Source organism: Clinocottus analis, unplaced genomic scaffold (genome assembly GCF_023055335.1).
Source record: "Clinocottus analis isolate CAN_PGR_092001 unplaced genomic scaffold, fCliAna1.0.p SCAF_18, whole genome shotgun sequence".
In the NCBI taxonomy this organism is placed as follows: Eukaryota; Metazoa; Chordata; class Actinopteri; order Perciformes; family Cottidae; genus Clinocottus; species Clinocottus analis.
In genome coordinates this window covers 15018885-15043405 of record NW_027175909.1, presented here as the reverse complement: position 1 = coordinate 15043405, position 24521 = coordinate 15018885, and the positions used below count along the sequence as shown (strand labels likewise).

The window sequence follows — 24521 nt, the reverse complement described above, 5'->3', positions numbered from 1 at the left end:
GAATGATTTATTATTACATATTTTTATTTAATTCCATCCATTTCACAAAAAGCGACAAATGACGTGCAGATCATTTAGGGGGTCGCCACGAGAAAACAACAGTCTGTGCAAATAGTGCATTTTTCATAGAGACACAGTGATTAAAAAGCCGGACAGAGAAAAGTTACAGCGCACGTTTCTAAACGTATCAACGACGTAATCCCACTGGTATGAACGCATGTGCACAGAACGCCTGTGCTCCAGATTACTAAGAAATTACTCCAAAAAAATAACAATATTTATGGGTTTCAATTCAGTTTTTACGAATACACAGAAAACACTTCACTGCATCCAAATCAACCTCTTTGCAGATGATGTGATCGTATCTCTGGAGGATGAATTCAGTTATTACGACACTTTTATTTTACACAGAAAACACTTCCATTTAAATCAACTTTGCAGATGATGTGATCGTTTCTCTGGAGGATGAATTCAGTTATTACGACACTTATTTTACACAGAAAACACTTCCATCTAAATCAACTTCTTTGCAGATGATGTGATCGTTTCTCTGGAGGGTGAATTCATTTTTTTTGTGTGTCAAGATTTTAACAGTCGGACATTGCAAACAGTAAACTTTTTGTTTGCCTTTTTTTTTTTTTTTTTGATGACTTTACCTGGACTTTACATACACTGGAGCAAGAGGTAGAAACACAGGGAGGTAGAGAGGAATATTAAAAAGACGAGCGGAGATAAAGTCCCATTTTCCATCAACAATAACAGAAGTTTAAGGTGCATCCGGAAGAAACGCGGCTCGTAGACAGGCACGACGTTGAGCATCAATAAAGTCCATGGCTTTTTAAAAAAGGCAACCACTTCGGCTTGCAGGGTTCATGCTTTTATCTGGCGACGAGCTGCTGTCATGCTGTCAGCTACGGCCACATTCACAGCACAGGACGGCGTCATGCAGATCACCCACAGACCCACGAGGAAGACACTGAGGAACATCGATGCTGCGTTCCAGAAACATCGCCAAAAAGCTGCAACTTTTATTTATTCCAAAATACTGATTGTGATGAGCAGACGTTGAGTTTAGCGCGAAGGCTGCACACCATTGTTTATAACCTTTTAGATAAGTGTTGAACTTAAACATTAAAACCTTACAATAGCACTAATAAATATCTTAAAGCTGCAGTAACATGTTTTGGCCACTTTGGGGCAGCAGAAACAAAAATAACGGTGCTGAAGGAACTTGCGTCAGCTCAAACGTTACCTGACAAATCAATAGTGCCCGTTTAAAGAAACTTGGCTCTCGCTCAAGAAACGCAGCATTCTAATAAACGTATCATGCATCAATCTAAAAGTACGGCAACGCTTTATTTGAGTCTGAAATTTCCTGGTGGTTTCCCGGAAAGGCGGATTATTTGTCTTAAGAGTGTTTCAGTTGGTGCACAGAAGATGAGCTAAATAAATATATGTAACTTTGTCTGTAGACAAATAACTATCAGAAGTAGAGTAACGTCTCCAAAGATTTCCCCTGTTATTGTAATAAGCACCAAATTACAGTAGCTCTTTCCAGAAAACGTTATTAATTGTAAATTACAGACCCGTGAAGTAAAGCGCTGCCAGAGGAACAACAGAGAGCAGATCAGAGCATAACAACAGGTCACTTAAGGCTAAATGGAGAACAGTATGAGGAATGTAATGAACAAATGCACATGTTTTAACATCAGGCTACAGTCTAGTCATCTTTGGCACTTGTGATTTCCTGCTTGAGATAAAAAGCTTCAGAGATATGAGACAAAATGGCCGACAGCTCTTCATTCTCGTCCCCGCGCCGTCGTCTTCGTTAAAGTCCCTGTTTTCTTTTTGTGTCTTTTCAAAACCACAAACACAGAAGAGTCAGAGCTGCGTTCGCCGGCCCCTGGATGGACGTTGCATAGTGTTGCAGAATGGTAGGGCGGTGGTTTGGTGTGTGTGGGGGAAGCAGGAGGCGTCAGGCCTTCCATCACTTTTATTCATTCTTCCTTCTTGTAAACGCGAGGTTGCCGCCTGCCGGTCGACTCCTCTCCATGTTCGTTTGTGTACATGTTGTCGACAACAACCACACTGTGTACGCAGCTGAGAGTCAGTGTGTGTGTGTGTCCAGCTGGCGCCGCTGGTCCAAAGGCTCTGTTCATGACCTCAGCCGGACGCCATTTTGGAAGTCATTTTGCAGCTAAAACATCCACCTTAAGGGATCCATCAGCGGAAGAGGATTGTGTATTTAAAATGATTTATTCTTTAGTGTGTAACCACCTGAAAATAAGACTCGTTTTAAGAATGAGTGAGCGGGTCTTCTTCACGGAGTCCGCCATGTTTCTACAGAAGCCCAGAATGGACAAACCAAACCCTGAAACTAGAAAGAGACTTTCACGTTTTCACCTGAAGGTTGGGCTAGCTAGGTGATATGACAAAGATCTTCTCTCACCATATTGGTAATTTCATGACTTGATAACGATACATATCAGTATATCGAACGTTTTCTGTAAATAAATTAATAGCATTTATGAAATTTTGTAAACTGAAACCTTAGTTAGCTTGCGCTTGTATCAACTTAGACGGGTAATTGTGCATCAGGATGTGATTCAATCGACAGATGGTTGCAATCTGCAAACTCACCACTAGATGGCACTAAATCGCACACACTGTCACTTTAAAAAGGAAAACTGTGTTTTATTAAAGCTCGTTATTGATCATATTGGGATTTGTCGGTATAACCACAAAGACTGTGACGGATGTTTCTAATAATTTTACTTTGTTTTTATCGTTCACGTATGTTTATTTTATCTAAAGAAACTCTTTTTAACTAAGTTTTTGTGGCTCAGACCGGGACAACGTTGAGGAAAGTTACAGCTCAGACACAAAATATTTTTATTTCTTTTAGTTTTTTTTCCAGAGGGACGCTGTAGTGCAAAGCTAACACGTCATCAGGTCCCGCTGTGAGATGTTTTAACCTATGACCTCCAAAATGGACCCAGAGTTTGGTCTTTTTACCCTGCCAGCCTTCGCAGTTGTTGCGCGTCAACACGTGAACGCCCTCGGCCCTCAGGTCCAGACCTCCATGGGCACCATGGCCTCCTTGGAGCCCATGGGGGGGAGCAGGTTCTGCTCGCAGAGGAACTGAAGCGGGAACTGGACCAGGAAGCCGCGGATCTTCTTCAGCTCCTCGTGAGCCCGGGCCGGGTCCTCCTTGTCCAGGCCCGGCTTGGCGAGGTAGCCCTCCAGCTCCGTGATGTTACGGACGTCGCTGGACGGAAGACTTCGGAAGACCTGAAGAAGAAGAAGAAGAAGAAGAAGAAGAAGAAGAAGAAGAGGGCAGACAAGTCAGAACTGGTCAATTCTTCTGGTTCTTCACATTTTTTCAGTTACACTATGTATTTTATTCTAATACATTTGTTTCTGTGACTTTTAGGTTTCACCAGGATCATCATGTGACCTGAACCTTTAGTGTCGAACAGTCTTAACTCACCTTCTGGTAGATGGAGGCGTTGCGAGCGCAGGTCGCCATCCAGACCTCCTTGTAGAAATTATCACTGAGGGGATCCGACACGTCGATGGAGGGATCGGTGTTAGCGCCCAAAATCATCCTGAGAGAGAGAGAGAGAGAGAGAGAGAGAGAGAGAGAGAGAGATAAACAGAAAGAGAGGGAGAGAGAGAGACATAGATAGAGAGAGAGACAGAGAGAGACAGACAGAGACAGAGAGAGAGAGAGAGAGAGAGAGATATCAGATTCAGACAATCTCTCGGCTTCATACTTTGATGCTGAATTCGTACGAATGTTCAGGTTCATACTGTGAAAAAGCCAAAAAGAGAAACAAAAACAACACAAAGAGACGCAAAATGTCCTAAAAAAGACACAAATCATCACATAAAACAAACGTTGTGTGTAAAAAGTGTTTGCATGTCTTTCTGGCGTGTGAAGAAGCGCTGGATGAATAAATGATATGATATATACATATATATATCTATATATCTACACATAACTATGACATCACTGTGTCTCCGTACCTGAAGCACTCGAGCCGGAGCTGCAGGGCGTATGTTCCAGCTCGGTACTCCTGCCCGTCCATCACCGCGCTGACCGTCTCCGAGTCCTCCACGATCACCGCCACCTCGCTGTCCCGCTTTCCCAGCATGCTGCGGTCGTTGATGTTGGCAGAACCTGCAGAAGAAGAGATGAGACAGGTGAGGTCACAGGTGAGGTCACAGGTGAGGTCACAGGGTCCACCAGCAGGGGGCGCCGTAACACCAGACTGCAGGATGAAGTTCATACGAAATACAGGAAATGAAATAGAAATGTATACTGGACACTAAAACTACTGTTTAATTATTAATAACTTGAAATGGGTTCCCACTTCGGGCCTGGAAGTGAAATATTTCCTTTATATTTAAGCTATATTTAGCTATTTTCATGTCAGCATATACAGGGGCTGGACAACATAACAGAAACATCTACAGGATTATGTATTTAAATTATTTAAAGCCAACGTTAAGGTTAAGTTACGGAGTCTGGTGCTCAGAGGAACTGCCGCTTCCGTCCACAGGGGGCGCCAGAAACAACACAACGTGACAGCTTTAATATTTCATGAAGCCAAATAAGTTGGTCCACAACTTTCCTGCTTAAAAGGCGAAAAGAAGAATCATCTGAGATCAGCTGGTTGCTTTAATCTGCAGCTCTCGTCTGTTAAAGACTTTTCTTTCCAACATTTTCAAGCTTTTTAAAATATTTCTTGTCTTCTTTAATATTAAAATGGACGTCACCGTCTCTCCGCTGCCGCTGTTTCCTCTATCACACATGTTATAATGTTGTACATGTTATGTTATAAATGTTATAATGTAATACATGTTCCGTCCCCTCTATCATACATGTTATAATGTTATACATGTTATGTTATAAATGTTATAATGTAATACATGTTCCTTCCTCTCTATCATACATGTTATACATGTTCCCTTTCCTCTATTATACATGATATGTTATACATGTTATAATGTTATACATATTATGTTATACATGTTATAAATGTTATAATGTTATAATGTTATGTAATACATGTTCCGTCTCCTCTATTATACATTATATGTTATACATGTTATTATGTTATAATGTTATAAATGTTATAACATTATACATGTTCCCTTTCCACTATTATACAAGTTATGTTGTACATATTATGTTATACATGTTATAAATATTATAATGTTATACATGTTATTATGTTATACATATTATGTTATACATGTTATTATGTTATACATGTTATAAATATTATATTGTTATACATGTTATGTTGTACATGTTATTATGTTATACATATTATGTTATACATGTTATAACGTTATACATATTATGTTATACATGTTATAGTGTCATTCCATCCGTCATCTTTTAATCTTGCGACAGAGAAACTCCATCAAGACGCCATCTAAATGTTTTTTTACCGATGATGACGGTGTTGTCGTCGGCGATGAGCATCTTGCTGTGCACGTAGATGAGCTCGGTGACCAGCTTCCCCTCCAGCTCGGCGTGAGTCCTCAACCCGGCGATGGAGATGTAGTTCATCCACTGGTCGTCCACTGGAAACCAGGAACAGACCAGTGAGTCACGTTGGGGCTGAACTAAACGTCACCACATTAAAGGACATTTAAGGATTAAAGTAGTTTCTACTCCGATCAGACATCCTGTGACTCTCGTTTGGAGGTTCGCGACCCTTCAAACGCTCCTCACGGCCCTGACAGAAGCAGCCCGGTGGCCTGGCAGAGAGGATCGAGTGGCTCCGTGTTACGACCTGCGTGGTCAACGGAAACCCCGAACACCAGCGGCGGCGTCGGACACGAGACACACACATGAATTATAGAGCCGAGCAGAGGTACGGAGCAACGCCGCCATGTTTACACCGGCCAGTGTGACTTCTCGCTCAAGTAAAATGGACTATCCGTGTTTTGTCTCCCATTTATTATTATTTTAAAGACTTTTGAGAATAACTATTGCTCTATGAAATGTTTCATAAAAAGTTTAATTGCAGTTTGTTTTTTTTAATTCCTCATTTTCTGCCTCTTTTGTCGTCGATCATGCAAACTTATTGATATCAGAGGTCCCATAACTATAGATACCGACAGAAACACGTGTCGATCTGCAACCTCGCCGCCAGGCGGCGCCGAATCCGACGCACTGCGTCTTTAAGGAACAAAACACGCCGTCTGTTGCGCAACGTCAGGAAGTGTAAGAGCGGCGGTTGGCTTACTCTCTCTCTTGAGCTGGGAGATGATGGAGTAGTCGCCTCGGTTCATGGTCCTGCAGGAGACAGAAGGACGGATGAGCAGCAGGCCCACATTCCTCAAGAGTGTGTGTGTGTGTGTCTATGTGTGTGTGTGTGTGTGTTTTGTGTCACAGTGTTTGCATGAGGAGGGCTGAGTGTTGACTCAAGAATGCAAGCCAGACAATGAATGTCAGCCTCAAAAGGAATGGCATGTACTCACGCACACACACACACACACACACACACACACACACACACACACTCACACACTCATGTACTCACACACACACACACACGTGTACAGGTTTTGCAGCACGTTGGTTAAAGAGTTCAGGTGTGGCAGTAGATTTAACCTTCATGAGACAAACTCAAACAGAAGGTGGGTCAAAGGCAGCTTTGACACACACACTCACACACTTAGTCACACACTCTCACACACACACACACACACACACACACACCTGTAGTTGAAGTGCATGACGGCCTGGATGGCGCTGCCTCCTCCGGTGTTGATGTCTCCCTCGAAGCCCGGCAGCAGCGGCGTCACCACGTACACTCTGAACTTCTTTCCCTCCCTGAAAACATTCAAACATCCGACGGTGACGCGAGGACGCTTCACGCTTCCTCCAGTTCAGACTTTCAGAGACGAGACAGACGGTTTTATTAAAGCAGATTTGTGCGCGCTGCTGAAGAGAAATCAGTGTGTGTGTGTGTGCGTGTGTGTGTGTGTGTGTGTGTGTCTGTCCGACACAATCATCACAGAGAGGGAACAAAAAGACGGAAGCTCAAACGGGAAAATATTCAAATAAATCTTTACAGAAGACAAAGTCAACACACAAAATAGGATGTGATGACATCAGTGTGTTTGTTCTCTGGAAGACACGCCCAGCAACATGCACCGTGTGTGTGTGTGTGTGTGTGCGTGTGTGTGTGTGTTTCTGGGAAGTTGGTTGAAGATAAGCTCGAGTGCACTCACACACACACACACACACACACACACACACACACACACACACACACACACACACACACACACACACACACACAAAGACAATTATTTAACAAGTATTTCGAGCCAAGGCACACACAGCAGTTTAAAAAGTGTGTGTGAGTAATGTAATACTTCTGTGTGTGTGTGTGTGTGTTGTTGTTGTTGTTACTTGTATGCTCTGATGATGCGTTCAGCTATCGCGTCTCCGATCTTGTTGAAAACGTGTCTGTTGTCTGCGCAGCTGATGAAGAACTGATTCTGAAAGACAAACACACAACTTTAAGATAATTAATAACAAGTTACCTGTTTATATGACTAAATAACACAATATTTAACTCGTATACATCACTGAAAAACCTCCCCGGTTGATTTTACACATCAAGGATTTTGCATGACAAGTTACGTTTTAAAATGTAAAAGCAGCGTTTTCTTATCTTTTATTTCCAGAACATAAATACAAAAACTGAAACAAAGACTCAAAATGATTGTTTCATTTTGTTGACATAGTAAAGTCAAAGCTTTTTAAAAGAGGAGATTTTAGATATCTCGTTGTTTTAATACATAAATACTGTCAACACCCTTAAAAACAATCTATTTTCTCCACGTTATGAAGAATAAATGTTGCATAAATGAGGCTCTGATATTAAAATGAACTCATAGATCACCATGAAACTTCACCAGTTCATCACCGACATTAAGTTTTATGAAATGTTGTGTTTCAGGCGTTATGTAATGGTAACTTCTGGTGAATTTAGGAGAAATCTACAGACACAAACACACAAAACAGTAAATGTTTGGCTGTCTGGATGCAGGCGAGGACCTCGATGTAGATGAAGTGTTGGCTGTTCTGGATCACGTGCACGTAGGCGTTGTGGATCGACTCCTCGTGGTATTTGATGCCGGCGGACCAATCGCACGCCGAGCGAAGGATCTGGAGGACGAGAGGAGAGGAAGACCAACGTAAACAAAAACGCTGCAAAGAGGAAAGTTGGACCGACCGAAACATGTTCGTGTTCCTGCTGCATTGCATTGTGGGACACCAGCTCTACAACAATAAACAGCAGATTTGCTGTGTCGCCCTGCCAGCTGAAACACAACAGGATGTCTTAAGCAAAAGAAAGGGGGAGGAGCTTAAACAAAAGAAAGGGGGAGGAGCCTACCTGCACTTTGGCGGGGGTGCAGTTGGGGACTTGGTATCGCTGCTCGCCGGCGGTGGTGTGAGACTTGGGCAGCAGATACGGGTACGACAGAGAGCGGTACTTCGGCTTCACCAGCTGCCAGAGAAACAGAGGAAGACGTAAGAGTCACAGGAGACAGAGGAGAGAGCCGGGTCGCAAATAAAATATACGCTAAAGATTTGTTCACGTGTCATGACTTACTCGCACCAGACTCCATTCACAAAAACTAGGATTTTACCTCTCAGACCCTACACACAGGAGTTCCTGGTTTACAAAGTCTTCTTCTTCTTCTTCTTCTTCTTCTTCTTCTTCTTCTTCTTCTTCTTCTTCTTCTTCTTCTTCTTCTTCTTCTTCTTCTTCTTCTTCTTCTTCTTCTTCTTCTTCTTCTTCTTCTTCTTCTTCTTCTACTTCTTCTACTACTACTACTACTACTACTACTACTACTACTACTACTACTACTACTACTAGGCAGCGGCGATAGACCAGTAACATTAAAATCGTTGTTTTTGTCAATGGAGTCTGGTGTCGGCTCTCAACACTTTGGCACTTACGGCTCGCGAAAAAGGACATTTGTGCGCGACCTCTGACCTTAGTGAAGTTCCACCGCTGGATGAAGTGTCTGGCCACGTCCCGAGCCGCCTTCCCGTGCACCACCGAGGAGATGTCGTGCCAGGGCATCCTGGGAGTCGTGTGTCTGTCGATGAAATCTGCAGCAAGGAACGCGAGAGAGGAGGACGGGTGAAATAAACCTAAAAATTAAATGTGCTTCTTTCGAGCTTCTCGCCGCGAGACGAGCGTCTCACCGTCGAACGGCTTGTCCAGCTGGATCCAGTCCTTGAACACAAAGTTGCAGTAGTCCTTGCCGTGCCAGAAGCGCGTGTTTCCCAACAACTCCCCGACCCCGGTGTGCAGACTACGCACCGAGCCGCTTCCTAAAAACACACACACACACACACACACAGTTATTCATCAGTAGTACGGTGCAATATGAAGCAACTTTTCTCAGGAGAAGAGGAAACTTTTGAGGATCTCGTTGTGGTTTTGGTTCACAATCCAGGGGGTGATAACGCCACATAAGGCCGTGGGTCTTAAACCAAAAACCCCGTGTGACGCATCGGTGTTTGGAAAATGCTTTGACGGCAGAAATTAAACAGCAGCTGGAGGAAAGAAAGCGCCTCGTAAAACCTCAGAGAGGAGACATGCACACTGCACACACTGCACTCACTTGTTTTAATCATTTCACCTGAAATGCATTAAAACAAACAACGTTTTAAAGTAATTACGACCTCATTTGTTGATAGAAGCTAATGAAAAAACCCTGGTGTGCTGCAGCAGAGACATATGTTTGTTTTAAAATAATAATTCAGGCAACAGGAGCAGGAGATTACACGCTGCAGTGACTCATCAAATAAAACCTCAGAAAGATATCAGGATTTATCGGCCACATGATGTTCTTGTGCTGCTGCTCTACATTTTCCCGCTAAGTCGTGTTTGTTTCTGTCTTTTTCAGTGGTCATAAATCAGGAGTCGCCTGTTTTCATCCTCGTGGAATATTTTTCTTTTTTTTTATTCAAATCATCTTAATTTTAAAATCGAGACCCGAGGGATGTCTTCAAATCTCCTGTTTGAGTCCAAAACCTCAAAATATTAAAGTGCAACATTATATAATAATCAGAGAAAAGCTTCAAACCAGCAGATATGTCTTTAGTAAAAAAAAGAAGGTAAAATTAGACAATTGAGGAGATACGTTTTCTGAATCGACCTTTGACGCGTCGAAAGCTGCAAACTCGGAGCGCCAAAGGTCGTTCGATGCAGATCAAAACCACGGCAAAGCACTCGGCAGCGCCGCCGACTCACCGGCCCGGCTCTGGCCAATGGGAGCGGCCGCCTTCAGCTCCGCCAGCCGGCTGGGGATCAGCGTGTGTTGGCTGCTGATGCTGTTGGACCAACCTGAACACAGCGGCCACAAACACTGAGACGGCAGCGCAGACGGAGGCTATCGCTAGCGGACGGACGAGCGCTTAAAGAACGCCAACATGGCCGCCACTGTGACCTGGGCCCACGGAGGCAACATGGCCGCTGCTGTGACCAGGGCCCACGGAGCCAAGATGGCCGCCGCTGTGACCTGGGCCCACGTAAGCAACATGGTTGCCCTCTGTGACCAGGGCACTGGAGCCAAGATGGCCGCCACTGTGACCTGGGCCCACGGAGCCAACACACTGGTTATGTAAGTATCTCTCATATGAAAGAAACCTTTTATCCACTCACTCTCTTCCTCCTCCAGCTCGCTGTCGCTGTCCGCCTGGGCCAGTCCGTGTTTCTGCAGACGTTTCCGGATGCTGAACCTGGTCCTCTTCAGCCTCCCTTGACCTTTCAGCCGGGGCTGGTCCCCCGAGTCCGTCACCGTGAAGATGCCATTCCTGTTGGTCTGGGTGCCGCCGCCGTTAGCCGGGGCGGCCATGCGGGAAGAGGCCGTTTCCGCCTGAGCATCATTCAAACACGCTCAGCGTTAATCAGGGTGGTGCAGTCCAAACAAAAGCACTGAAACTACATTACACACGCACACATAAATATATATGTGTGTGTGTGTGTTTATTTGTGTGCATATGAGACCTGTTCCAAGTGTGAAAGCGTCACGCTCCCGACGTCCGTCAGCCGGTGTTCCCTGTCGTCCCAGCGGCCGTACGCCAGGTCGATACCGCCGACGAAGGCCACCGATTGGTCGATGACGATGATCTTCTCGTGATGCGCCCACAGGTAAACGGCGGAGGAGACGTGGTCGGGGTGACGCATCACCTTCGGAGAAATAAATAGATAAATGCGAGGACTCAGACGGGAAACTGCAGTTCCTCAAATAGCCACTTGAGGCTCCAAAATCACGTCAATCCCCATTGACCTCCATGTTAAAATGCTGAAGTTTACAGCAGAAAATTAAATATAATATTAATTTATGTGGATTAATACATTGGGATATGATTAAGTACCTAAATATGTATGTTATATACTATTTAATTCTTTATTTCGCATTATATGTGCATAATTATTTATGTTTTAAATTAACCTGCACATTATTTTAACCTGCAATATAAATTACTAAAATGTTTTTGCATTTTTTTTCTGCACATAATTATATATATTTTTTAATTAACCTGCATTATTTTTTATTATAATACATTTTAGTAATTTATCATTTAAAAAAAGAAAAAATGCAAAAAATATATATAATAGTCACAATAATGTGTAGGTTAATTAAAATATAAATATTTAGGTACTTATTCATATCCCAATTTATTAATGTTGTCCCACATTTAACCAATGGGTGAAGAAATACTAAAATAAAATAAAATAAAAATAAATAAATAGGGAAAAGGATAAAAACAGGCGTCCATGTTGACAGACTGCATGATAAACATGTGTCACCTTGATGTTGGGGTGCAGCGTGAGCAGCGTCCTCTTGCTGTATTCAGAGTTGGTGCCGAGCGCTAACTCCACCTCCTTGTACAGCATCACGAAGATCCGCACGCCTTGTTGCTGCGATATTAAAAACCATGAAAAACTCATCATTATCTTTCCGACGGTCCTCGAACACATCACGTGTCAGAAAAAGCTTTTTTTTTTTAAATCAAAAACATTTTATTCGACGCATCTAACTCAAAATCTTGCCTCAAACGAACCATTTACTTTAAACAGATTCTGTAAAAAACATTAAATTCTGAGCTTTTTAGGGGAAACATGAAGCCATGATTGATTCATCTGAGACCAACAGTCACGTGACAACAAATCTAAACACTTGTACAAAAAAGATTTTATCAGAACTGGTGAATCATTAAATATAATGAAATAGGAGAATATGTATTTATTCATCATGAAGGCAGCTTCAGTGCACCGCACCATCCTGCGGTCACATCACTGTCTCACAGCGCTCACGGTCTCAGCTTCCCACTCACCGCTTTGCGTTTCAACACAAAGTCCAGACGCCAGCGGTTCCCCTCGACCACCGGCCTCTTCAGGAAGATCTCCGGGCTCAACCTGCGGAGCGACAACGCCTCATTTTATGTCCTTTAATGGCAGGACGGTGTATTAATAGGAGTATTACAGTACTGCCATGTACTCATTAGTACGCCTTCCGACACCGCAGACACTATAAATCACTTACGCACACAGAAACACACGTTAATACACACACACTGCTGTGTGTTTGTGTGTCTTTGTGTGTGTGTGTACTAGTATAACAGTAGTCAGAGACCTCAGACTGTAACGGATCTCTTTGCACTTGGCGGTAACCTCTCGCGATTTTTCCCTTTCTGCGTTTGTGTATTTGTGTGTGTGTGTGTGTGTTTGTTTGTCTCAGAGTGCACACACACACACACAAATACACAAACGCAGAAAGGGAAAAATCCCCATTCTTTATAACACGCGCACACAAACTTACCACCAATCTGTGATGAATATTTCCTCCTTGGCTTCTTCAAGGGCGTTGGCCACGTCCTCCATGTATGTTTTTCCATTCACATACCTGTAGAATACACACACACACACACACACACACACACACACACACACACACACACACACACACACACACACACACACACACACACCATTAGACTGCAAGAACAACCCAAACAAACACTGCCCCCTCTCACTTGTCAACCTCTCCATCTTCTGTTGCTTCATTATGCTTTGTAAAGACCCCCCCCCCCCCCCCACACACACACACACACACACACACACACACACACACACACAGTCTGTCTCACAGACAGTATTGTGTTGCCCTGCATTGAGACAGGTGATGAGCAGGTGAGGATCACTTTCCCTGTCTTTGTGTCGGGTTACTCCAGCGGGGAGACACACACACACACACTGACCCGTACACACAGACACACACACACTCTCCCAACTGGTCGTAGGCCTCGTCACCAACATCTGGTGCTCGCCACTAATTTAAGCCACTTTGAGGACGCTGTGGCCGGTGAACTCATTTTCCTCCGTTAAAAATAAAAGTGTCACCGTAAAAGACGTTAATGATGACGTCAGCAAAAATGTCAAAAAGGTGAACCCTGTTTTTTTGAGAGGAGGGTGTTTGGTGAGGGGGCGGGGCGTACCATTTGGCGGGGATGTTGACTTCCTCTCTGGCGAAGGAGCCGAAGCGGTGGTCTTTGAGGAAGGCCGAGCCGTGCTTCTGGACGAAGCCCTCGATGGCCTGACCCCACCAGCGGGCGTGTCGGTAGCTGGAGCACTTCAGCACTAGAGATCTGTTGGACACACACACACACACACACACACACACACACACACACACACACACACACACACACACACACACACACACACACACACACACACACACACACACACACACACACACACACACACACACACGTTTACACGAGACACTTAGAATGAAGGGATATTGATGAAATTTGCAATTCTAAGTCTAGATTTTGGTTTCCTGACCGAAGAGTTTAAGGACGGTTGGAAATTTGAGAATCTGAAAAAAGATCTGTAGAAAAACTAAAAATATATACACACACAAACACACACACACACACACACACAGAGACACACACCTGGACAGACTGTCGATGCGGATGCCGTGCTTGGTCTCCGTGTCTCTGGAGTCCATCTTGATGCTGAACTCTTTGTCGAACAACATCACGAAGGAGATGGCACCCGAGTCCGGCTTCATGTAGAGCAGGAAGGAGTCCTTCACCACCAGCCAGCTGCACGCACACACGCACACACACACACACACACACACACACACACACACACACACACACACGTAAGCTTCTTTCTAACAAAAATATTAACATAATTTTCAAAATAATCCAATACTTGAACGGACAAAAGAAAGAAAGAATGGAAGCAGGGAAGGAAGGAAGGAAGGAAGGAAGGAAGGAAGGAACAAAGAATGAAACGAAGGGAGGGAGCAAGAAAGAATGGAAGGAGGGAAGGAAGGAAGAATGAATGGAGGGAAGGAAGGAAGAATAAAGGAAGAAAGAAAAACAACATTTAGAGGGGAGGAAAAAAGACAGAAAGAATGCAAAGAGGAAAGGAATGAAGGAAGAAAGAAAGAAATAATGGAGGGAAGAAAGGAAGGAAGGAAGAAAGAAAAAGGAAAAAAGAGGGAAGAAGGTCATAAGATCACAAAGTCACAGTTGATCCTGTTTAAGTAAAATAAAGTAACGTGTATCGATCTCATGATCAATGAAATCAATATGATCAATATAATCAATATGATCAATATAATTAATATAATCAATACGATCAATAAGATCAGAGGGAGCGTGTTCGATCACCGACCGTTTGGACCAGCGGTAACACATCCGGCTGCGACCGCAGCAGTTCAGGCCGGGGATGCGATGGCCGCCGGATCTCTTCAGCACCATCCCTTCTCTGGAAGACAACAAACAAACAAACAAATATGCGTCTTTTACAACCTTAGACATCATCGTGTGTTGTTGTTTCTTCACCTGTCGGTCGATTTCCTTCATGAGGAACTACTTTGCTATGTTTTGTATGTACGATTTGTCTGGTTATGTTTTCTTCTGTTCTTATTTATTTTATTTTACACATCGTGTCGAACACTTTGGTGGATTTTTAAACGTGAATTCAAGTTTAACTTGACATGAAAAACTCCGTAATTGTTCTAAGCATTTCTTTGTTGGGCGTCATAACGCGGCAGAAGGAAGGCGCCTTGTTCTTACAGGCCTTTGGGTCCGAGGTCGTGGATGAAGGACAGCTGGCTGATGTCGATGAACTCCGTCTGAAAGAGAGAAACCTCGTTTCTACGCTTGTTGTCGCGCCATCACATTTATTTTATATTTAAAAAACACATGTAATCACGCACCGTGGCGTGGTAGTTCCTGTACATCGGCGTCTTGAGCAGGTTGTTCAAGTAATCCTCCAGTTGTTTCTGGAACATGGCAGGAATAAACAATAAACAACAACAAACAGCAAGAGTCAAACTGGATGAAGTGAAGTCCGGCGGGCGGCCGGTCGACGTACCCGGCGGCTGGAGACCTGCCCGTCTCTCTCCAGCTCGTCTCCGCCGCCTCGGGGGAGGTTGGGGATCTGCCTCCCCTCCATCTTCGCCGCCGCCGACTGCCTCTTGATCGTGTGGCTGCAAGGGGAGAGGGAGAGAGAGAGAGAGAGAGAGAGGTCGGTGGTTCAATTCCCGTGTCGGCGCAGTGAATTCAAACCAGAGATAATCAGAGTTTTTCTTCTACCTTCGCGTCGGCAGCGGCAGCTTCATGAAGGTCTTGTAGGTCCTCAGCTCTCGGTGGAGGTCCATGAAGTGTTTCTCCTTCCTCTTCACCAGCCAGGTGAACTCCCCGTGCTTCATCTCGATCTTAAACACCGCCGGCAGCGCCTGAGCGGAGACACCGAGGTCAGAGGTCAGAGAGCGACCTGCAAGGCTTCAGGTGTTTCCGCTATCGGTAACTGCTGAGCCGGCGACGTCACCGCCCGTACGTCGGTTCGAGGAAATGAAACCAAAACGTCGGCCGGTTCGTGTGTCGTAGTCGTAAAATCGAACTTTTCAAATACTTTAAACTTTATTGAAATGACTTTAAAAGAGATGACGCTTCATGAGCCGTTCTTCATGCTTCACCTGCTTGTGTCTTTGTGTTTCTAACGTAGCTCACGTTGCATTGGTGAGAATCTGGAATGTGCAAAATGAAAAAATAAAGCTTGTTCCAACCGGAGAAATCCCGGGTTTGGGTTCTCATTATTCTCGCAGCATCTTGCAGACAGAATACGCCCCGCGCCGCACAACTTAAAGCTCGACAACAATCACAACGAGCACCTTGTTGACGCTCCTCTGCGTGGTGACGTTGAAGCGGTCCTGAGCCGACGTGAAGCGCTCCACCTCCAGGATCTTGGCCGTGACCGGCGAGGACAGGAAGACGCTGGCCTCGGCCTCCTTGAAGCCCACCAGGTGGTAGATCGCCGTGAACGGCAGACACTCGGCTGCAAGGGGGGAGAAAAAAAAAAACACACACAAAACAAATGTGTGACGCTGTGTGTGTGAGTCTGTGTGTGCGTGACCGACAACGCCGATGGCGTGGTGCACCCACCCGGGGCGTGGCCGGCGGCCGTGTCGTAATCGCCGTCCCCCAGGTCGAGCTCGCGGCTGTCCAGCTTGTCCATGATCTCCGTCATGTCGTTGGCCACCAGCTGCAGGGTGCTGGAGCTCGGCTCCTGCGGCCGCAGCATGGCTAGCACTCAGTGCGGAGCCCGAGGCTCACCTGGAGGGACAGGTGAGGGGGAGCGGGTTAAAAACACCAAATGATCTTATCTTATAGCTTTTATATAGAGGCCGGAAACCCTCCTGGAGTGGTTTCAACGGGAAAAAGCAGCGGTGCAACTAAATCATCAATACACACGGCAATTTGAACAAGAGGATCCTTCCCCGAAGGATTCGTTGCTTTTCCATCAAAACATCTCACTGAAAACTTCCCGTCGCGGTTATTCTAGAATTCACGATATCGCGATAATCGACCAGATGAGCAACAATGTTGCAAACAGACGAACGACAGCCTTTTTTACGTGTAAAGAAAAAGATCCACAGACAGAAATTCGTATACGATCCTCAGTTATGATCGGCAGTGATTTAATAACATCCCTCCCTCCCTCCCGTCTTCCCTCACTCCACTTCTTCCCCTCCGTCGCTCCTCACGCGAGACGCCGATTCCAAACCCGCCGGATTAGCGGCGTGGGAGCGCAGGAATGCACCTCGACCGCATTCCTTCGATGACGACCGCGTCGCAGGCGAAGCGGGTCGAGCGGTGCTCGTGTCCCTCCGGCGAGCGAGGAGGATTAACTGGAGGGATTTTTTTTTTTTTGTTTGAAAAAACAGAAACTGACCCAGAAACATGAATGAAAGAGAGAGAGAGAGACGGTGACGATGACGACAGGAAGTCAACGCGTCACCCGTCATTAGGGATGCTGTCAAAAGCCGAGAGCCAATCAGAGACGAGCTGCTGCAGAGGCCTGGAGGGAAGTTGTGTACTTGTACTAGTATTTTGTTTTTATGCTAATTTGTACTTCAACTGCACTACATTTATCAGAAAGCTGCAGGTAAACTCTGCAAATGTAAGTTTTTTGAGTTTAATACAAATATTTTGCTTTGTAATTAATTAATTAAGCTGAATAATAATTTTTTTTTCCATGCAAGAATATTGTGGTGTGAAATTACATTTTTTTTTTTTTACAAATCTTTCAGCATTAAGGACTTTTTCAAGCACATTATTCTGATTAAACGTACATATTTTTACTCAATCATCCAGAACAACGTGTCTTACTTTTACATTTCATAACATGTCTGTCCAGCTAAGTCAACAATAAATTAATTCCTGCTGAGAAATAAATAATTTACTTGAATTTTTCAGTTGACAATTTCATAAAGAAAACTAATTATTTAAATTAGAGATTCATTTGAATCATACACGTTTATCTTATTGCTGATATCTCAGAATCAGTGCTTATAAGATGTGTTGGAGGCATGATTTGTATATTTCTGTGTGTTATTCGGACAGTAAAATAAATACTAATTGGTATTTAAATGCCAATATTAAAAGGTTTTATGATATCTGCTGCGATAACTAAATGACTCAATAACTGTGTTCATTCATAACTGTATTCATTCAGTGTTTTTAAAAATAATTTAGTGGGATTAGTGACTTTTCTTTGTGCGACAGGAAGCAGTCGGCTGGACGAGGTCATTTCCTGCCATTTTTATTGCGAAATACGTTTCACAAACAGGAAGTTTGGCTTTTATTTGGTGTTTTGGTTCTGCAGAGAATCTCAGCTTCCACTTCCTCCTCCAGACGACCTCAGAGGGTCACAGACTGTTCACCTCTCATGTTGTCACATGAAACAGCTGCTTCGTGATCAGGACACGGCGACGGATCAACCAGTAGAAGCAGGAACACGTCGTTCTTCTCTCTAATGTCGCCGCGCATCACTTAGACCGCATTTGAACCAAAAGGCTTGTGAGGAGCGAGGAAGTGACGAAGCCGCTAACCTTTGAGTTGTAAATACATATCACAATGCTAATGTTTCTCACCGCAAACAAATTGGATGCAAATGCAGCAACATTTACTGTCCCACCATGACACTGCACACACGTGTGGTCTGCACTGTCTACACACACACACACACACACACACACACACACACACACACACACACACACACACACACACACACACACACAGTACAGTACATTGTCTGTATGCAAACCATCCTCAGCTTGAGGATCCCGTGTGTCGCAGTGAAATGTGTGTGAGAGAGCGTCCGAGGTGTGTCTGCAGAGGTCTGAGCGGCTTCCTGGTGGAACCGGTGACGCAGGGAGGAATGTGAAGAAACCAGAGATTACACAAACAACACAAACAGAGTCCCGTGAAGCGGCGGAGAGGTGACAGCGGGTTCGCCCCTCGCCGCTCGCACCGCACAATGAGAACCCAAATCTTTTGTGTGTGAGGGAACAACGCCATCAGCGCTGAGAAATCACACCGACACTCAGACTCGATTCCGCTCCACGTTCGCACAATAAATCAAGAGACGCGTCTCACTTCCCGTTAGAGAGCTTTGTCATTCGTTGTAATTGGAGGACTCAAAAAACTGCTGCAAGAGAAACGAAGTGTTTCACCGTCTTTTTCTTCACCGAACTGATTTCGTGTCGTCTCAACCCAAGAAGTTTATTTTGAAAAGACTTTTAAAAGCACGCAAAGAGCGGAGATGCTGGACTTTTTGTAAACACAAATAATCCGGTGAAACTTGTTGTGATATCTTATAGGAAGCGTTGATGTGCAGGAAACTAACAAAGCGGGACGACTCATGACTCTACGAGCGAAATGGCAGAACCGCCATGAACACAAATCTCTCTTTCAGCTCTGTTTTTGGTCTTTAGCTCCACGACGTTCACCCCGTTGGTCTTAAACTGAGTGAGCAGTAACCGGCCAATCAAAACACAGCCCTAAAAGAGGCTTAAAAATACTCTGCAGTGCTCTGCATCATGGTGGGAATGTTGTGAGGGTTCAGAGCTGTACAGCCGACCCCTGACTGCTGTTACATGCAATTAAATGTCACCACTAATCAAATGTAGATTAATCGAGCCGGAGGATATCTTCCACAAAAAAAAAACAAAAAGGGACAAACATGGAGAGGAAATTGAGCGGATCGCTGTCGTCCTTTGGGGGAAAGCGGCAAGAAAATATTTTAGGATGATTAATCGTGGCGGTTGTGTGCATGACACCGCCCAGCGAGCACTCACTTTAATTGGGTACAGAGTGGAGCATCAACCCCCCCCCCCACAATGCATCACTCGCCAGCCAGGTGGCAAGCTACTGACTCCACACACACACACCCTCCATTTTTTCTCTCACACATACACACACAAGTTGTCAGTGATCAATAAGATTAATCGATTGTAAGTCAACAGGTGAAGTATCTGTTGCTTCCTGCTGCGAGTTTTGTCGCCCAGAGACAATGAGACTCAGTCGTGACACAGCAGAGGCTATATTTATCCTGTGCATCGTCTCGCTGCACAATACCACGACTGTGCTACACGTTTAGGGGCTGGGTGTGAAAACACACACACACGAACACACACACACACACACGCACACACACACACACACACACACACGAACACACACGCACACCCTCCATGAACGTGTGTGCAACTGTTAACAGGTACTTAAAGGGCACATTCTCAGCAATGAACAAAAACATGTATATATTTAAAATAAACCTTTCAAATTATGCAAAAAATATGTCTCAGTGAAAAAATAAACAAGTGGGCAGGAAAAGAGATATTTTACCTTCTTGTTTTTAACTCAACGTGGTTTATTCGACCCAACGTGAAACAATGTTTTGCACAAACGGCTGAACAAGGAAACGATGTGTTGCATCGTCACATTTAAACTCGTTTATCGATCCAATGTTTACACCTTTACGTGTTCGAATAGTATTTAGAGAGTCGAATAAGGGGCAAAAATACCAGTTATTATCTACACCGGAAGGATTATGAATGCGTGTGTGTGTGTGTGCATCTCCGTGTCTGTCCAGGCCTCATCTCTCAATCTGCTGCAACAACTTGTGTAATATTTCGGGGTGCTCATTCTTGGCTGCGTGCTGAAAGACCTCTCACACCTCAAACAGCTTTTACTGCCTCGTTTGACGCCACAGGTTCCCTTTAACCGGACCCCAGTTGGGAGGGGCCACTGCAGCCATGATGAATATAACTAACTAACTAACTAACTAACGAAGACGCACCAGATGTAAAGACATGCAGGCTGGAAACTAGAAACACAAACGGGCTGGAAAACACGATGTAAGAAGAATGAATTTCCTTTTCTTGGAGGCAGACACACAGACACACACACACACACACAACACACAAACAGGTGATGGCATCCACTTACCTGAGCCCGCGGAGGCCGGGGGAAGCCCATCACCATCATCACTTTCCTGAACTGTCCCTCCGTGACGCAACAAACTAACTCAAAAACGCAACGCTCTCCTCCTCTGCGGTGTCTTTTCTGTGGTCAGTCTTTAAATATCCTCACACACACACACACACAGACAGACACACACGCGCACGCACACCCTCCTTTCCTTCCTCACACACACACACATCCACAGACACACACACACACATTCTCTGAGCCCACAACAGAAAGGCCGGGAGGTTGAGAGCGGAGTGCAGCAGCGATGCAGGCGGAGGACGGGAAGCTTCAGGTGGGCGGGACATAGAGGGGAGGGAGGAGCCGTGATTGGCCAGAGAGGCTTCGGGAGCTCAGAGACAGCCAATCAGAGCGGTGAGGGGGTGGGACTTCCTGTTTGAGGCACCTGTCTGTGCTGAAGAGGTTTTGTGCCACTTCAAGAACAATTTCAACCAACTTGTATAACATATTTGGATTTATTTGGATTTTTGACTGCCGGTCAAACACATTTTATGACGTACAAGCGTTTATCACCATTTTCTAAATTGTTAAGGACCAAAGCATTAATCCAGAAACCAATCGGCAGATTCATCAATTATAGAAATAATTAAATTAAATATTCATCGCAGTCTAAATTCAGCTTTTATTCAGCTTAAATATTCACTAATTAACACTTTAGTGTTAATTACTGAAAAAGCTGAAGTCCTTAAATGTCAGGGGGGAAGTTAAACCTCTTGTTAAACAATTATTCTTATTTAAGAGGTCGTGCTTATTATTATATTATTACATGGAGGAGTTTATGAAGATCACCGCCTCCTCTGAAGGGTTTAATCTTAATTTTTGAGAACTGGCTCGACCTGAACAACTTGTTAACATTCCAGACGAGGACCAAAGCATTCGGACGCCCCCGTAGCCGAATGGAAACTATGTGCCAGATTGCAGGTACAGGTGTATGAAGCACCATCTCTTAAATTGCTACTTTTCTTCATGGAGTCTGGTTTGCGTCACAGTCGTTTCTGCCCTAGAAATGACAAATCGTCTCCTAAAATGACCCGATCACTCACGCTATTCTCGTTTCCTCCCTTCACTTCAGTATTTCGGCCTCTAAAATAAATATCTCATTTTCTCAAATGACCGAATTTTGCCCTGGCACTACTTTATTCCCCCCCGCCCCTCCCTCCTACCTTCTGTGCATTCACCCAAAGCAACAAAGGGCTCCAAAACCTTGAAGTTGGATGATGAATCATTGAATCCCGAAAGGTGAAACGATGTGTTATCGAGTAACTGTGTAGCAGGTGCGATGTTATGTTATTAGTTCTGTGGGTATTGGACCCTTTAAATTGTTGCCCTAGATGAAAAGTTAAGCGCTCAGCAAAGTCCATATACAATACAATGGGTTAAATTTATAAGATGCTCCTTTTTAGGCTGTGGACATCTTGAGAAACTTTCTCCCAGACGTGCTTTGTGACCCGGCAAACTCTCCGTCCCACAGGGAAAACTAAGAACCTCCGAGAAAACATTCCTGCCTTAAGAGGGAAGTTTTAGCAGTTTTGATTGTTTATGCACGAACAAAAAAATCCAATATTTTCAGCAGAACTGACCCAAACAAGCCACAAGACGTTTAAATTAATCAAACTACTACACACAACACAGTGTAATAATAAGATGCATGCGCTAAGTGCATTTTACAAAGTGAGTTGCGCTGCCAGAGACATTTGAAGCAGCCGCTTCCTGATCGATTGCCACCATCAGGCTCACCAGGCAGCAATCTGCTCCATAATGATGCTAAACCGATGGTTCCTGCTTCATCCTTTAGCAATAAGTGCATCTACTGGTTTCAAAGCCGCTGATATCTTATGCAGCGGTTTTCTTTCTGCGTGAGTAGAGGATTTAACTGGAATTTCATTCTACGGTTAATGTCGGTTTACGAGCCGCTACTAGCTAGCGCTGCTGCTAGCTCCCTGGCGCTGCTGCTAGCTCCCTCACTAGCTCCCAGCTAGCTCCCCGACAACCACCAAAGTTAGTGGGGCCAGCCCCGGCTCGACGCCCGACGTGGGCAGCTAGCAACAGCCGAGGGAAGCTAGCAGCAGTGGGGAGCTAGCAGCAGCAGAGGGGAGTTAGCAGTGGGGAGCTAGCAGCAGCCGAGGGGAGCTAGCAGCAGCAGAGGGGAGCTAGCAGTGCGTAGCTAGCAGTAGCGCTAGCTTGCCGCAGCGGGGACGCCCACCGAAAGTAGGAGCGGCTTGTAACCCGACTTTTACGGTAATTAAAAATATATTAAACGTCATTGAACGCAATTAAAACTGAACAGAATCATCTGAATCGTTTGTCGCGTTTCACAAAGCTGCGTATTTTAATTCTCGAAAAGCAGAGTCTCCACTTGGTGTGAAGCGACTCACCAGTGAGGCGCTTCATCTCCATCAAACTGGTTTAATCCCAGCAGCAGTGAGGCGTTGCTGCAGGACGGCAGGAAGCCCACGGCCACGAGGCTCAGGAGGAGGAACACACACGTGGGGAAGAAACTTCTAAAACTCAAACGCACTAAAAACATGTCGGAGAAGGGTCTCCATGCAGAACATAACTTGGTAAAAGGCTTTGTGTGGCAGTGCCCCCTAGTGGTCAGCTCGGTGCCCTGCACGGACCGTTTACCGTGTAATGAATCATCTTAGTGGTAGAAAACACTCAATAGATTATGTGTCTGTTTGTAATTTATTGAAACTGTGCTGCACCGTTAAAGCACAACACTGAACACGTCTTCTTTCAGACTCGTGGAGAGAAAACATTTATTTTTCTACTTTGTCTCCACTTCTGCAGCTCTTACATCCACCAAACTTCACACTTTCCTTCCTCAAGATATTCTGAAGCTTTCTCCAGAGGAGTTTCTTCACACAGCATTCAGAGCCTCATTTATACTACATTTCATTTGTATTTTTTTATCCCTTAATCCACTCAGTTCAAACCTTCGACTCTTAAGATGTCGACAAAACAGGAATGTTTAACTTTGCTTTACCAGATGTTCATGTTCCCATTCTTGTTGTGTATGCTAATTAGCACATATGTTATGCTAATGTTCATTTGCATCTATATAAAGTTTCACAAAGCTTGTAAAACCGGCTCAGCGGATCACAGCCGGGTCGTCGTGTTTCCCTCTCGTGGTGCGCAGCTGTGCAGATAGTTTAGGTTTAATTTCCTGTCATTGTTTTGGAGTGGACGATGTCTGAAATGCTGTATAAATAATAATTATATTTACTTATTCTATCTTTACATTTTGAATTATAAGTTATGAGCGTAATTAAGTTGTAAAGACCCTTTAAAATGTGTCGGCCAAATAATTTGTTTCCTGCATCGATGTTTGCTTTTATTTGACCATAACACACCATTTTATTTTAAAAAAAAAAAGATGTATTAAGAGTGTTAATTCATTGTAATGAAACACAGTAAAAGTCTATAATCATTCCAGATTCAGCCTCTTGAAGTGAAACATGCAGACGAGGACGCCGACTATTCAAAGAAGTAAAAGTATTCAGAGAGCGACTCCTTTCACTCCTGCAGAAACCTTGTATTTCCAGTTTGGGGCTTTTCACACTTCACAGAAGTACAAGAAAGGAAATGCAGA

The 24521-nt window shown here is 44.5% G+C and overlaps 1 protein-coding gene across 2 annotated transcripts; it reads right to left on the bottom strand.

The window, feature by feature from the left end:
* Window positions 1-997: 997 nt before the first annotated feature.
* pld1b (phospholipase D1b) lies at window positions 998-23471 on the bottom strand. Of its 2 annotated transcripts, none has more exons than XM_068581577.1 (26): window positions 23305-23471; window positions 16535-16705; window positions 16264-16427; window positions 15686-15828; window positions 15465-15579; window positions 15307-15372; window positions 15164-15222; window positions 14760-14852; window positions 14024-14176; window positions 13559-13708; window positions 12883-12966; window positions 12398-12479; window positions 11871-11981; window positions 11064-11246; window positions 10719-10932; window positions 9254-9382; window positions 9039-9157; window positions 8433-8546; window positions 8093-8203; window positions 7442-7530; window positions 6743-6856; window positions 6267-6316; window positions 5464-5598; window positions 4030-4183; window positions 3491-3608; window positions 998-3291 (listed from the first exon to the last, which is right to left on the bottom strand). In XM_068581577.1, exons 2-26 carry the CDS (start codon window positions 16671-16673, stop codon window positions 3067-3069), a joined length of 3114 nt encoding a protein of 1037 aa, XP_068437678.1. In that variant the 5' UTR covers window positions 16674-16705; window positions 23305-23471; the 3' UTR covers window positions 998-3066. The 2 variants fall into 2 exon arrangements, with proteins under 2 accessions (XP_068437678.1, XP_068437677.1); XM_068581576.1 differs by lacking the exon at window positions 23305-23471 and adding an exon at window positions 20888-21180.
* Between the last annotated feature and the right edge of the window lie 1050 nt (window positions 23472-24521).